This window comes from Triticum aestivum, chromosome 4A (genome assembly GCF_018294505.1).
Source record: "Triticum aestivum cultivar Chinese Spring chromosome 4A, IWGSC CS RefSeq v2.1, whole genome shotgun sequence".
NCBI classification, from domain to species: domain Eukaryota; kingdom Viridiplantae; phylum Streptophyta; class Magnoliopsida; order Poales; family Poaceae; genus Triticum; species Triticum aestivum.
The window spans coordinates 649,848,717-649,863,092 of NC_057803.1; the positions used below are offsets into that span (position 1 = coordinate 649,848,717).

At 41.3% G+C, this 14,376-nt stretch overlaps 1 protein-coding gene across 1 annotated transcript; it reads left to right on the top strand.

Moving 5' to 3' along the window:
• The first annotated feature begins 5 nt into the window (after positions 1–5).
• On the top strand, positions 6–1,667 carry LOC123082887 (probable indole-3-pyruvate monooxygenase YUCCA10). The gene is made up of 4 exons (XM_044505103.1): positions 6–617; positions 947–1,180; positions 1,268–1,390; positions 1,488–1,667. The coding sequence occupies exons 1-4, from the start codon at positions 6–8 to the stop codon at positions 1,665–1,667; spliced, it is 1,149 nt and encodes a 382-aa protein (XP_044361038.1).
• The last annotated feature ends 12,709 nt before the right edge of the window (positions 1,668–14,376 follow it).

The window sequence follows — 14,376 nt, forward strand, 5'->3', positions numbered from 1 at the left end:
TTGAAATGGAGAATGTTATAGTGTTGATTGTTGGCGCTGGGCCAGCAGGCCTTGCAACAGCAGCATGCCTTAGCCAATTCTCAATTCCCTATGTCATTGTCGAGCGTGAAAGTTGTAGCGCGTCGCTTTGGCGCAACCGTGCCTACGATCGCCTCAAGCTGCATCTTGCAAAGGAGTTCTGTGAGTTGCCACACATGTCATACCCACTAGATGCGCCAACATACATACCAAAAACCTTGTTTGTGAAGTACTTGGATGACTATGTTGAGTGTTTCAATATTCAACCCAAGTATCTCACTAGTGTGGAGTCATCCACATTTGACAATGATGAAAAATGTTGGTCCATCATGGCGCATGACATGGCAAAGAGCACAATAGTCAGGTTCACAGCAAAGTTTCTTGTTGTGGCAAGTGGTGAGAATAGTGTAGAGAACATTCCAATGATCCCCGGACTGCAAAGTTTCCCAGGTGATGTCATCCACTCCTCAAGCTACAAGTCAGGAAAGAGCTACTCTGGCATGAATGTATTGGTCGTTGGATCTGGCAACTCTGTAATGGAAATTGCTTATGACCTTGCGGCCCATGGTGCCAATACTTCAATCATTATACGAAGCCCGGTATGTACACACATTATATATTATTATTTTTGACCTGGAAACACTAGGGGTTCCCCCCACCCCCACCCCCACCCTACGGGTAGTATATATTTTCAGTGGGTACAGAGCAATTTCTTATTATAGTCTCCACTAGAAGGATGCAATTTTTCAGAGTTATTACTAGAAAGTAATTCATGGTATAGAGCGATAGACTGTTTTATAACATGCACGGACAACTAAACAATTAGACGAACTACACAGAAAAATAACTCTTGAAAAAGGATGATTCTATGAAATTTTATTTTATGATGCAGGCTTCAAAAGAGATGTGACATGTTTTGTGGTTGCAGATTCATGTAATGACAAAGGAATTAATCCGGTTGGGGATGACACTTGCTTGTCGTCTTCCACTGAATCTAGTGGATAACCTCCTTGTGATGGCGGTGAATTTAATATTTGGAGACCTATCAAGGTATGGCATCAGAAGGCCAAAAATCGGCCCAATGATCCTTAAGTCAGAAACCGGCCGATCCGCTGTTATTGATGTTGGCACTATTGGGTTAATCAAAAAAGGTATCATCAAAGTAAGTATATCCTTGACATGACATAAATTTCATAACATATATTGTCTTCATATGCCAAGTTATCAATATTCTATTCATCTCCTATAGGTACAAGGCAGCATTAGTAAGATCATGGGCGATATAGTTGAATTTCGGTGCAGTAAAAAAATATCATTTGACGCAATTGTGTTTGCAACTGGATACAAAAGCACAACAAATATATGGCTCAAGGTAACAACATCAATGTTTGAATATGTCTGAGTTTGTTTTCTTGGTGCAATAATTGTTAAATCTGCTAACAAGCTCCATGTTGTTGTTTTTATCCTAGAATGGTGAGAACATGTTAAATGGCAATGGACTTCCCATCAAAGAATATCCGAATCATTGGAAAGGTGAAAATGGGCTCTACTGTGCTGGGTTAGGAAGGAGAGGATTGGCTGGTATTGCGGCAGATGCCGAGAATATCGCCAATGACATCAAATCAGTGATAGGCGTTATGTCTGGCTAAATTATCAAATCAGTGAATGTGTCTTCTACAACGCGATGCCTTCCATTGCTTGGCTCCTCAACAAGAACAAGGATGAGATTCGATGCAGGGCTAGGGTAGGGGCACAAGGCCTGCGGGTTGTTCTGCACCAATCCTGGAATGTCCACTTAGTTGTATGATGTACTATAAAATTAACCTCCTAGGAGGACTGTAACTTTTCCCATCCTTTCAATGCAACGAAACGCAAAGGTCTTTTGCGTTTTATCGATTTTTTTATCTTTTACATGTAGTTTACCAGGGCTAGTGTGCTAGACGGTTAATTCTTTGAGAAATCTATCCACTGGCACATGTCTATCTAAATTTGATAGAACTAAATTTTTGTTTATTTCAAGATTCATATGTGCTGGGGAGTAAGCATTACTTTTATAATATAATCAAGGGCTTTATACTCTCATGGTGCAAAGAGCATTGTAATTTTTGTCGAATAGTTACCTACAATATTTCATTTACTTGAATTTACACATGCAAAAGTCATCCGCTTGAACATGATGTTTAACAACAAGGGATTAAGTGCAATTAATATAATCCCAAATCATGAACAACAAATGGTGCAAAAGATTATCAAGTCAAAGTTGTTCATTTTTTCATGTCAGACACACACGAGTAATTGTAGTAGCTTCCAAGTTTTTATTTATTAATTGTCAAATGAATATCAAATTTACGATTTCTAGAAATATGATGGTAATTGAAATGAATGATAACAATTTCTCCTAATTTTTGCTTGATATGTACATGATTCAGCACCAATCTTCAAGCTAGGACATGATTTCATTCCATATTAATTAGTGAAAACTAATTTCCAGTTTAGTCTACCACCGAGCATAAACGTAATTACCTTCTCAGAACCACCTTCAGCAGTTGCTTCGCCACTTCCTTTAGAGTTTAGACATTCTCTGGCATTTCCTCCCTTTCTACAGAGGCATGGAGAATGAAGTATACTCTCAGTTTGCGCTTTGTTATCATAGGCATGGCATCCAGATTTCATCCATAGGCACGGCGTCCAGATTTCTTGGATTATAGCTACCATTTATCAATGTGCAAATGGAATTGCTAGAACTAGTCGGCGATGAGTGCCCCAAGAGGAGCCGAAATGGCTCACAAACAACAACAAAAGGTATGTACATATATTTATTTCTATTATTACCCACTATTCTGTTTATGCTTGTCTTTGTAGCCCGGCTGTCCGGCAGCAGTACAGATTGTATAGTAGTAGCGCACCTACCGGAGTGGTTACTGGTCGACGCCTCCCACCGCTCCGCCGCGCGAGCGACACCGGCCCCGGGAAATGCCTCTGCCTACGCGTCATCTCCATCTCCATCCTCGTACCCTCCAGCTGACCCCAGAGCAACTCCAACACGCCGACCCAAAAGGACACGCGCTTTATCCATTTTTCCCGTTTGGGTCAGGTCATCTTCCCCCTTCTGTGTTTGGCTCGGCCGTGCATCCAACCAGCCGACCCAATTCCATCCGCACAGAAAACCATATGAAATATAAAAGGGTCGTGGCTATATATCGTGCCAGCGGCAATGCCATCGCCCCGAGTTAATGCCAGCGCCATGCCAGCGATTGACATACATGCATCCTTCTAAAAAAGACCAAACAGTTCATGCTAGCGCACTTGCTAGTGGCTGGCACACATGCCAGCACACAGAAGGGGCGGGAGTTCAACCACGCCATCTCGGGCGTGGTCATGTCGACACACTCGCCGGCATGCAAAAAAAAGATGGCTCTCTCCACCATAATCACTCGTCCTTGAACTTGAGCATGTCGGTCTCTTCTTGAACGAAGGTTTCTTCCTCGGGGAGACCATGCTCAAGTCCACCTTCATGATCTCCAACCCCTTCGTCATGCAAGTGAGTGTCACTTATTTTTCCTTGGTCTTGGCATTAGGACTGTCTTAAGAAAAAATTTCTGGTTCCCGGTTCGGTTGCTGCCCCTGTGGGTAGCATGCACCCCCCGGTCTCTACCTCACGAGATGGTGCCCCTTGCGATGGGCCTAAATGTTGTTGGTCCTGGCAGCTATTGCTACCAAACCACGAGTGTAGAATCTCTCGCAATGGGTAGTATTATAAATTAACTAGAGCATCATGGCGCGCGTTGTTGCGCCCATCCCTTCTTTTGATAGAATAAATATGATTTTTGGTAAGAATGAAGTGACAAATAAGTTGAAAAAATGTCTAAGTTACTATATATAGAATGAATATATGTATACACACTTAATAAATATAGTTATGCTAATAATATGAACACATATAAAGTGGAGAACATACAAGTGATAACAACATCACCAAAAGAAAAACAATTTATACAAAGACAAGTACTTTGGTCATTCTCTGTGGAGAGCATGGCATCTCTAGAAGCATAAATGGAAGAAAGCACATCAAGTCTACATGGTAAGGTGAGATGTTGCAGGTATATTCCAACTGCTTTAGTATCTCTAGTGGCATCAACTATCGTCCTACATAATACAGTGAAGTAGTTGTTTGTATACACATCAAGAGAAACTACTACACCGACGACCATGTTGCGAGTCCTAATATGGTGTTTATAAAAAAAGAGTCCAGCATAAATAATGCAATTCCTAAGAAAATGTGAAGACTTTGATCATTAGTAAAACCAAAGTTGCAGTATAGATCTGCACAATCAACTACAGTTGCAGAGATGGAAGAAACATCATCTACCGAACATATATTTATTTGGGAGAAATGATGTACATGATATGGTCATATTGATAATCATATTTTTTTCATGTAATAAGGAGGCAATTTCTTGCATGTGAAGATGTAGCTGGTGGGTCCCAGCTGTCAGGGGGAGGAAACATTTTTCCGCTTAATAAGGAGGAACTTTCCTTGCGTGCGACCATGGACCTCGTGGGTCCCAGTTGTCAGCCTCACCATGTACAGTCCTCTTCCGATCACTCTTGTTTGTTGATCACGCCACGCAGAGCGCAACAATTTTGGTTTCGCCGTTGGATAGTATTCATCGTCATCTATCCAGTAAGCTTGAGTTTCCTTAATTCGGAGCTCATTTGCAGAAGTTATGGCAGTTCTGGTTTTCTTCTAGTCATTTGTTGTTGTGCTTCTGAGCTGGAGGCCACAAGTGGTAGTACCGCTCTGGTTAGCGGTAGTACCACTTATAAGTGGTAGTACCGCTGTCCGGTACCGCGCCTACTACCGCTGCTTCTAGGAATTCAGCTTTCATGTCGGGTTTCGCGAAAATGCAACGGTAGTGTGAAGCGGTAGTACCGCCGTTAAGCAGTAGTACTACACGCTACTATCGCTGCACTGCCGCTCCCTCCAGGTCTCGATGCACTCTCAGCGGAGGTGAAGCGGCTGTGGAGGGCAACACTACTGCCTATAAGTAGTAGTACCACTTAGATGGGTAGTAGTACCGCTGTAGCAGTTCTACTGCTTCTCCCCTGTTCCTGCTCTACTTCCGAGAAACCCCGAGCTGCAACCCTAGCGGTAGTACCGCTGGGGCGACCAGTAGTACCTCTACGGCTGCACTACCGCCTCGTGGCTTCGTGCAATTGCACTGCTTTTGGGTTACTACCGCCCGAGCGGTAATGCCGCTCTGTACGGGCTAGGAGCAAGGTAACAGTTGGATTTTTCTGCCTCCTATAAAAGGGGTTCTTCTTCCCCTTTGAACCTTATCCTTCGAGCTCGTGTTTTTCCTCCATTATTGAACTTCTTCGAGCTTGCTAACTCTCGAACCCTCCAATGATTCTTGCTAGTTCTTGAGGGAAAAGAGAGAGGAGATCTAGATCTACGTTTCCACCAATCATTTTCTCCTCTATGTGAGGGGAACCCCTGAGATCAAGATCTTGGAGTTCTTCGTGTTCTCTTCTTTGTTCTTCCTCTCATTTTCCTCCCTATCATTAGTTGCTTTGGTGGGATTTGGGAGAGAAGGACTTGGGCACTCTGTGTGCCCTTGCCATTGCATTTGGTGCATCGGTTTGAGTTCTCCACGGTGATACGTGGAAGTGAAGTTGAGAAGCTTGTTACTCTTGTGTGTTTGGACACCCTAGAGTTTGTTCCTCTTGGGTGCCTTGATACCCTAGATGGTTGGTGTTGCCGAAACTCAATCATTGTGGCGTAAAGCTCCGAGCAAGTGTCGGGATCTCCAATTGGGTTGTGGAGGTCGCCCCGAGCAATTTTACGGGTACCAGTGACCGCCCCCAAGGGTTGCCAAAGTGTACGGGTTTGGTCACCGCCACAAGGGTTGCCATTTGTATGGGTTCGGTGACCGCCCTCAAGGGTCCCTTAGTGGAATCACGACATCTTGCACTGTGCGAGAGCGTGAGGAGATTACGATGGCCCTAGTGGCTTCTTGGGGAGCATTGTGCCTCCACACCACTCCAAACGGAGATTAGCATCCGCAAGGGTGTGAACTTCGGGATACATCATGTCTCCGCTGCCTCGGTTATCTCTTACCCGACCCCTTTACTTATGCACTTTACTTTGTGATAGCCATAGTGTTTCATGTTATGTATCTTCCTATCGCCTAGTTATTTATCTTGCTTAGCATAAGTTGTTGGTGCACATAGGTGAGCCTAGTTATTTTAGATTATGTGCTTGACAAATTAAATGCTACTTTTATTCTGCATTTGTTCAAGCCTAAATCATAATTATGTTAATGCACCAATTCACCCCCCCCCCCCCTCTAGGCGACATCCACGATCTTTCAACACTCCCCCGTCCCGAATTACGTCCTGAAAATGGATAGAAATGGATGTATCTAGAACTAAAAATATGTCTAGATACATACATTTCAGCGACAAATAATTTGGGATGGAGGGAGTATATACTTAACATATCCTTATCCCGTATGAATTTTCATTGATGACAACGAGAATGGAAAGAAATTCAAAAGAGATTTTAGTCTAAACATATCCAAAGTTGGTTGATAAGTTTCCAAAAAAAATCGATCAAGAGTGCATTTCCTGCCTATTTTGTATCCTCTATAATGTATCAGGACATGCTTTCACACCAATAGTTCAATATTTAGACGGAATACTAGTACACACCAGGATAAGGCTTCAATAAATCTTTACCTTTTTCATTCCTCATTCTAAATAGATTGACACATGCGGCATACCAGTATATATATGCCCATATATGCATCCAAAGATTCATCGAGCAAACAAGAAAACACTCCAGCCTACCATTGCACCCATCCCACAACTTTGTCAACTGTTCTCTTTGAAATGGAGAATGTTGTAGTGTTGATTGTTGGCGTTGGGCCAGCAGGCCTTGCAATAGCAGCATCTTGCAAAGGAGTTCTATGAGTTGCCACACATGTCATACCCACTAGATGCTCCAACATACATACCAAAAACCTTGTTTGTCAAGTACTTGGATGACTATCTTGAGTGTTTCAATATTCAACCCAAGTATCTCACTAGTGTGGAGTCATCCACATTTGACGATGACGAAAAATGCTGGTCCATCATGGCACATGACATGGAAAAGAGCACAATAGTCAGGTTCACCGCAAAGTTTCTTGTTGTGGCAAGTGGTGAGAATAGTGCAGAGAATATTCCAATGATCCCCGGACTGCAAAGTTTTCCGGGTGATGTCATCCACTCCTCAAGCTACAAGTCAGGCAAGAGCTACTCTGGCATGAATGTATTGGTTGTTGGATCTGGCAACTCCGGAATGGAAATTGCTTATGACCTTGTGGCCCATGGTGCCAATACTTCAGTTGTTATACGAAGCCCGGTATGTACATGCACTATATATTATTTTTTGACCTGGAAACACTAGCGAATCCCCCACCCCACCCTACGGGCACTATATATTTTCAGTGGGTACATGGAAATTTCTTATTATAACCACCACTAGATGGATGCTATTTTCCAGAGTTATTACTAGAAGTATTTCATGGTATAGAGAGATAGACTATTTTATAACATGCACAAACAACTAAGCAATTAGACGAACTACACCGAAAAATTAGCTCTTGAAAGAAGATGATTCTATGAAATTTTATTTTATGATGCATGCTTCAAAAGAGATGTGACAAGTTTTGTGGTTGCAGATTCATGTAGTGACAAAGGAACTAATCCGGTTGGGGATGACACTTGCTCGCCGTCTTCCACTGAATCTAGTGGATAACCTCCTTGTGATGGCGGCGAATTTAATATTTGGAGACCTATCGAGGTATGGCATCAGAAGGCCAAAAATGGGTCCAATGATCCTCAAGTAAAAAACCGGCCGATCCACTGTTATTGATGTTGGCACTGTTGGGTTAATCAAAAAAGGTATCATCAAAGTAAGTATAGCCTTAACATGACATACATTTTATAGCATATGTTATCTTTATATGCCAAGTTATCAATATTCTATTCATCTCCTACAGGTACATGGGAGCATTAGTAACATCATGGGCGATATAGTTGAATTTCAGTGCAGTAAAAAGATATCATTTAACGTGATTGTGTTTGCAACTGGATACAAAAGCACAACAAATATATGGCTCAAGGTAACAACATTGTTGTTTGAATATGTCTGAGTTTGTTTTCTTGGTGCAACAATTGTTAAATCTGCTAACAAGCTCTATGTTATTTTTTTATCCCAGAATGGTGAGAGCATGTTAAATGGCAATGGACTGCCCATCAAAGAATATCCGAATCATTGGAAAGGTGAAAATGGGCTCTACTGTGCTGGGTTAGGAAGGAGAGGATTGGCTGGTATTGCAGAAGATGCCAAGAATATCGCCAATGACATCAAATAGTGCTAGGCGCTATGTTCGGCCAAATTATCAAACAGTGAATGCGTCTTAGACAACGCGATGTCTTCCATCATCGGGATCCTCAACAAGATCAAGGATGAGATCCAATGATGGGCTAAGGCAGGGGCACAAGACCCGCGGGTTGTTCTGCGCCAATCCTGGGATGTCCACTGAGTTGTATGATGTACTGCAATATTAACCTCCAAGGAGGACTATAACTTTCCCCCATCCTTTCAATGCAATGAAACGCAAAGGTCATTTGCGTTTTCTTGATTTTTTTTATCTTTTACATATTGTTTACCAAGGCTAGTGTGCTAGACGGTTGATTCTTTGAAAAATCTATCCACTGCCACATGTCTATCTATCTTCATCCATATTTGATAGAACTAGATTTTTGTTTATTTCAAGGTTCATATGTGCCAGGGAGTAAGCATTACTTTTATAATATAATCAGGGGATTTGTACTCACATGGTGCAATGAGCTTTGTAATTTTTATTGAACAGTTAGCTACAGTATTTTATTTACTTAAATTTACACATGCAAAAGTCATCCCCTTGAACATGATGTTTAACAACAAGGGGACTAACTGCCCGTGAAAAAAAACAAGGGACTAAGTGCAATTAATACAAGGACAATGCTACACCTACATAAAATAAACTATGTTACTTTACGTAATGTGCAACGTGGACACTCTGGATTGGATATAGGAGGATTTGGGGGGGGGGGGGCACCTCCCTCAAAATTAGGGGGGAGAGAATCATTGTTAGGAAGTCTACGTTATACACCCCTCGTATAAACGGTAGTATAGACTTTTGCCTAATCACCGTATATGTTGTACAGGGCTAATTTAGAAACGGGCACACAACTGCGCCCCCCCCCCCCCCTCCCCTCCACGGCCTGGGCTTGGCCCACCCCTCACGGTCTTTCCGTACAAGGCTAGTTTAGAGACGGGCACACAACTCCCCCACCCCCACCACCAATGGGCCAAACCCTATTCGGCCCCTTTAGCGCCCGAATAAGGCATTTCCGCAAACTGGTGCATACCCCTTGCTGCGCACTGGGCCGACCCATTTCGGCCCCATTTTTTGTTCGAAACTGCAAAAAACTATGGGCTGTTGACACTCAAACTCGCAACCTCGCGACTTCCTCCTTTTATGTTAGCTACGGTAACCAACTACACAACTACCCTCATTTGATTTGAGACATCCTTTCTCCTTTTATGAAATCTTCCTTACTTTTTCTTTTTCTCCTATCTTTTTCTTTTTTTCTTTTTTTCTTGTTCCTTCTTTTCTTTCTTTTTCTTAAATGCATGATTATTTAAAAAAATCCAGTGAAATTTTCCCAGTTCATGAACTATTTATTCAAAATTGATGAACTTTTTCGAATTTGTGAACCTTTAGTGAAAACTAGTGAACCTTTTTCACGTTAGTGAACTTCTTTACCGAAATTGTTGAACTTTTTATAAACCCGAGAACCTTTTTTCAAAATTCGGTGAACTCTTTTCAAATTTGTGAACTTTTTCGTCTAAATCGGTGATTTTTCTAAAACCAATGAACTTTTCTCAAATCCGTGAAGTTTTTTTCAAAATTTGGTGAACTCTTTTAAAATTTGTGAACTTTTTTTATTATACTCAATGAACCTTTTTAAAATCCATGAACTTTTCTCAAATCTGTGAGGTTTTTTCAAAATTCAGAGAACTATTTTCAAATTTGTGAACTTTTTTTTATCAAAATCGATGAACTTGTTTCGATTTTATGAATTTTTTTGAGAAAATCTGAGAACTGGTTTTGAAATAGATGAACTTTTTAAGAATTTGTGAAATCTTTGTTCATATTTACGAGTTTTTCCCCAAATAATTTATACTGGGACCGGAAAAATGGTCAAATAGCATGTTTTTCAATTGATGACATCATAGCGATTGTGGTGCAGTGGTTAGTCACTCTTGTATTTAGAGTTAGCATGCTGGTTTGATTCCCGCATTTTAGAAAATAGTAGCACAGTATTCACGTTTCTTTTATGATCATTTTTGCTAGACGCCAGCTATGCTGGACGGCCCATTACTGGCTGCCTTCGAGCAGCATCTAGCCTAAAGCTCCACCAACGGCCTGGGCTTGGCCCATTCACATTTTCTTTTGTTTTTCCAAACTTCAAAAAATGGACAAGAGTAGGTTACAATCTCTCAACCTAACGGATCAAGTCAACTAGGACAACCAACTCGTCCACAATAACTTACGTGCCAATAAACTGTTTTTTCCTCTTTTTTGTTGTGCGTCAACTGTGTAATACTACAACGAAGGCTCTAATTATATTATTTGCGTTTTCTTTCGCCAGTTTTTCTACAATTTTTTTATTTTCCTTTTTCCTGTATTCTTTCTTAAAATCATGAACCTTTTTCAATTTTCTAGAACTTTTTTCAAATCTGTGTTTTTTTTCAGTTTTTTGCAATCTGTCTAGTGAACATTTTTTAAAATCCATGAATACTTTTCAGTTTTTTGCAACTTTTTTAGTGAACTTCCTTTTTTAAATCTGTGAACTTTTTTTAAATCCATGAATTGTTTTTCAAAAAACGATGAACTTTTTCCAAATCCGAGAATTATTGTTCAAAATCCGGATGCTTTTTCAAATATGTGATTTTATTTCAAAATTGATGAACTTTTTTCAAATCCGTGAACTTTTTAGTCCAAATCGATGAACTTTTGTCAAACCTGAGAACTTCATTTCAAAACCCATGAACTTTTTTTCAAATCGTGAAGTTTTTTCAAATTTGACAATTTTTTGGAAAAAATTATGAATTGTTTTCCAATTTTGTGAACTTTTCAAAATCATGAACAAATTTCGAAATCCATGAAATGTTCCAATTTTCTGAACACTTTTTTAATTAATGCATTTTTCCCCATCCTTTCAATGCAATGAAATGCAAAGGTCTTTTGTGTTTTCTCGATTTTCTTTCATCTTTTCATGTAGTTTACCAGCGTTAGTGTGCTAGACGGTTGATTCTTTGAGAAATCTATCCACTGCCACCTGTCTATCTATCTTTGATAGAACTACTCTTCTGTTTATTTCAAGGTTCGTATGTGTCAGGGAGTAAGCATTGCTTTTATAGTATAATCAAGGGCTTTATACTCACATGGTGCAAAGAGCTTTGTAAGTTTTGTTGAACAGTTAGCTACAGTATTTTATTTACTTGAATTTACAGATGCAAAAGTCATCCGCTTGAACATGATGTGTAACAACAAGGGACTAAGTGCAATTAATACAATCCCAAATCATCAACAGCAAATGGTGCAAAAGATAATCAAGTCAAAGTTGTTCATTTCTTCATGTCAAACACAAACGAGTAATTGCAGTAGCTTCCAAGTTTTTATTTATTACTCCAAACATTTGCTTGATATGTACGTGATTCAGCACCAATCTTCAAGACAATGCAGGATAGATGTTTTATACCCGTTCCATATTAATTAGTGAAAAAAAATCAAGTTTAATCTACCACTGAGTTCCTTCGCAGTACCACCTTCAGCAGTTTCTTCGCCACTTCCGTCAGAGTTTAGACATCCTCTCGTGTTTCTTCCCTTTCTGTAGAGGCAAGGAGAATGAAGTGTGCCTCAATTTGCACTTTGTTATTAGTCAGACTAATATTATAGGCATGGCATCCAGATTTCATCCATAGGCATGACATTCAGATTTCGTCGATTATAGCTACCATTTATCAATGTGCAAATGGAATTGCTAGAACTAGTCAATGTTGGAAATTCACCCTCAGGATTGATCACATCAAATCACGAGAGCAACTAATTAACGAGCGTTTCTTTGGGAGCCTCGTAATGATCAGCGCCACTTGGTGCTCTCAGCCATGCGCCATGTATCGCGCTTTGGGCGCTCCCTCCGAATTTTTTTTTTATTTTTCCGCACGCATTTTCGCCTTTTTAAACGGTTTTTTCCGGGTTTTTTGATGTTTTGGTTTTCCACAGGTCTTCCCCAGCTTTTCGACAAAAAAAACGAGAGTCACGGTTTTGATTCCGCGGGGGGCACGGTTTTGCTTTCACGAGAGTCACGGCCGTGCCTCACAGAAGTGAAAAAAACGTGTTTTCTTTTTTTTTTTCGCGAGAGTCAGGGTTTTGCTTCCGCGAGAGGCACGGTTGTGCTTTCGGGAGAGTCACAGCCGTGTCTCTCGGAAACGAAAAAAAAGTGTTTTCTGTTTTATTTTCGCGAGAGTCACGGTTTCACTTCCGCGAGAGGCACGGTTGTGCTTTCGCGAGAGTCACGGCCGTGCCTCCTCGGAAACGGAAAAATAAAAACGCATTTTCTGTTTTTTTTCTTTCGCGAGAGTCACGGTTTGGCTTTCGCGAGAGGCATGGTTGTGATTTCGTCAGAGGCACGGGCGTGCCTCTTTCGGAAAGGGAAAAAACCCGTGCTCCCGGTTCGGTTTTTTCGTCCGTTTTTTCGTGAAAAAAAAGTTCGTCAAAACCTATCAACATGTGATCTAGTTTTGAAGATCTTGACGCGGGGAATCTAACGGCAAAATCGGTTCGAAATTTGGACGCGCGGTTTAAGAGATAAAATATTTTAAATAAACAAATCTACGAAAAAAGGGAAAACTGCCAGGTTAAGACAAGTGGCGCACATGCAGCGCGTCACTTGTCGCAACATAGGGAAGTTGGAGTTATCTTCGCAACGAGTACTCCTTAACTAGTGATTTCATCAAATCGTACGATGAACATGCGCACATAAAACTGATAGCCAAGGCCCATATCGAGGGCTTTGTTTTTCTCTTTATTTCTATTTTCTGGTTTTCTCTCCACGGTTACAAAACTCACCCAACACTGCGTATATATACACATAGCCAGGACTAACTATCCTACTCGAAGCCGACTCACCCAAGCCAGCACGTACCAAAACTAGCACACGGAACCGAATCAACCGAAACTAATCCAATTCCTATACGTACTACCTCTCAGTACTAGGACACGGCCAACTCCTGGCATACAAGCCAACGAAGACCCCAAACCGGACTCAACTAATCACCGGCTACCTTGATTACGCTTATACTAGTTCTTACAAAACTCAACTAGTAAAGCTCACACACATATAATTGTTTGGATTATTCAAACATAGTCAGCGATGAGCGCCGCAAGAGGAGCCTAAATGGCTCACAAACAACAAAAAAGTATGAAAATTTATTTATTTCTATTATTACCCACTATTCCGTTTATGCCTGTATTTGTAGCCTGGTTGTCCGGCAACAGTACACATTATATAGTAGTAGCGCACTTACCGAAGTGGTCACCGGGCAGGCGCCTCCCACCCCTCCGCCGCGCAAGCGACACCGGCCCCGGAAAATGCCTCTGCCTGCGCGCCATCTCCATCTCCATCCTCGTGCTCACCAGCTGACCTCAGAGCAGCTCCAACGCGCCGACCCTAATGGACACGCGCTTTGTCCGCTTTTTGTCCGTTTGAATCGGGTCGTCCGCCCCCCTTTTTGTTTAGGACAACCGTGCGCCCAACCGGCCGACCCAATTCACGTCCGCGCAGAAAACCATGCAAAATGAACTGCGCACCACCAAAAATAGCAACTTCTGATTTGTCTTAACTGAAAGAATACCCTGAACTCTTAGAGAAGGCACAGAACTTCTTCAGATTCACCGATCTTTGTTGTGGCTTTCAAATTTACCCGCAAAAAAAAGCATTTTGCCGAAAGAGGGAGTACTATTGAATGTTAACTAGGTGATACCCCGCGCATTGCTGCGGAAATTTTGTATTGAAGACTGGATGCAATGATCAATATGAAAAATGATGCTAGGAATTTATCTATTGGAACCATGTATGGACTGATGCATAGAGCTTTTGACATGGCATACTCTTAATTTTGCAGTAATATTTAGAGAAGCCTAATTATGGACACCAATTGGAAGCACAATCGACATAATGAACTCAAAAAAC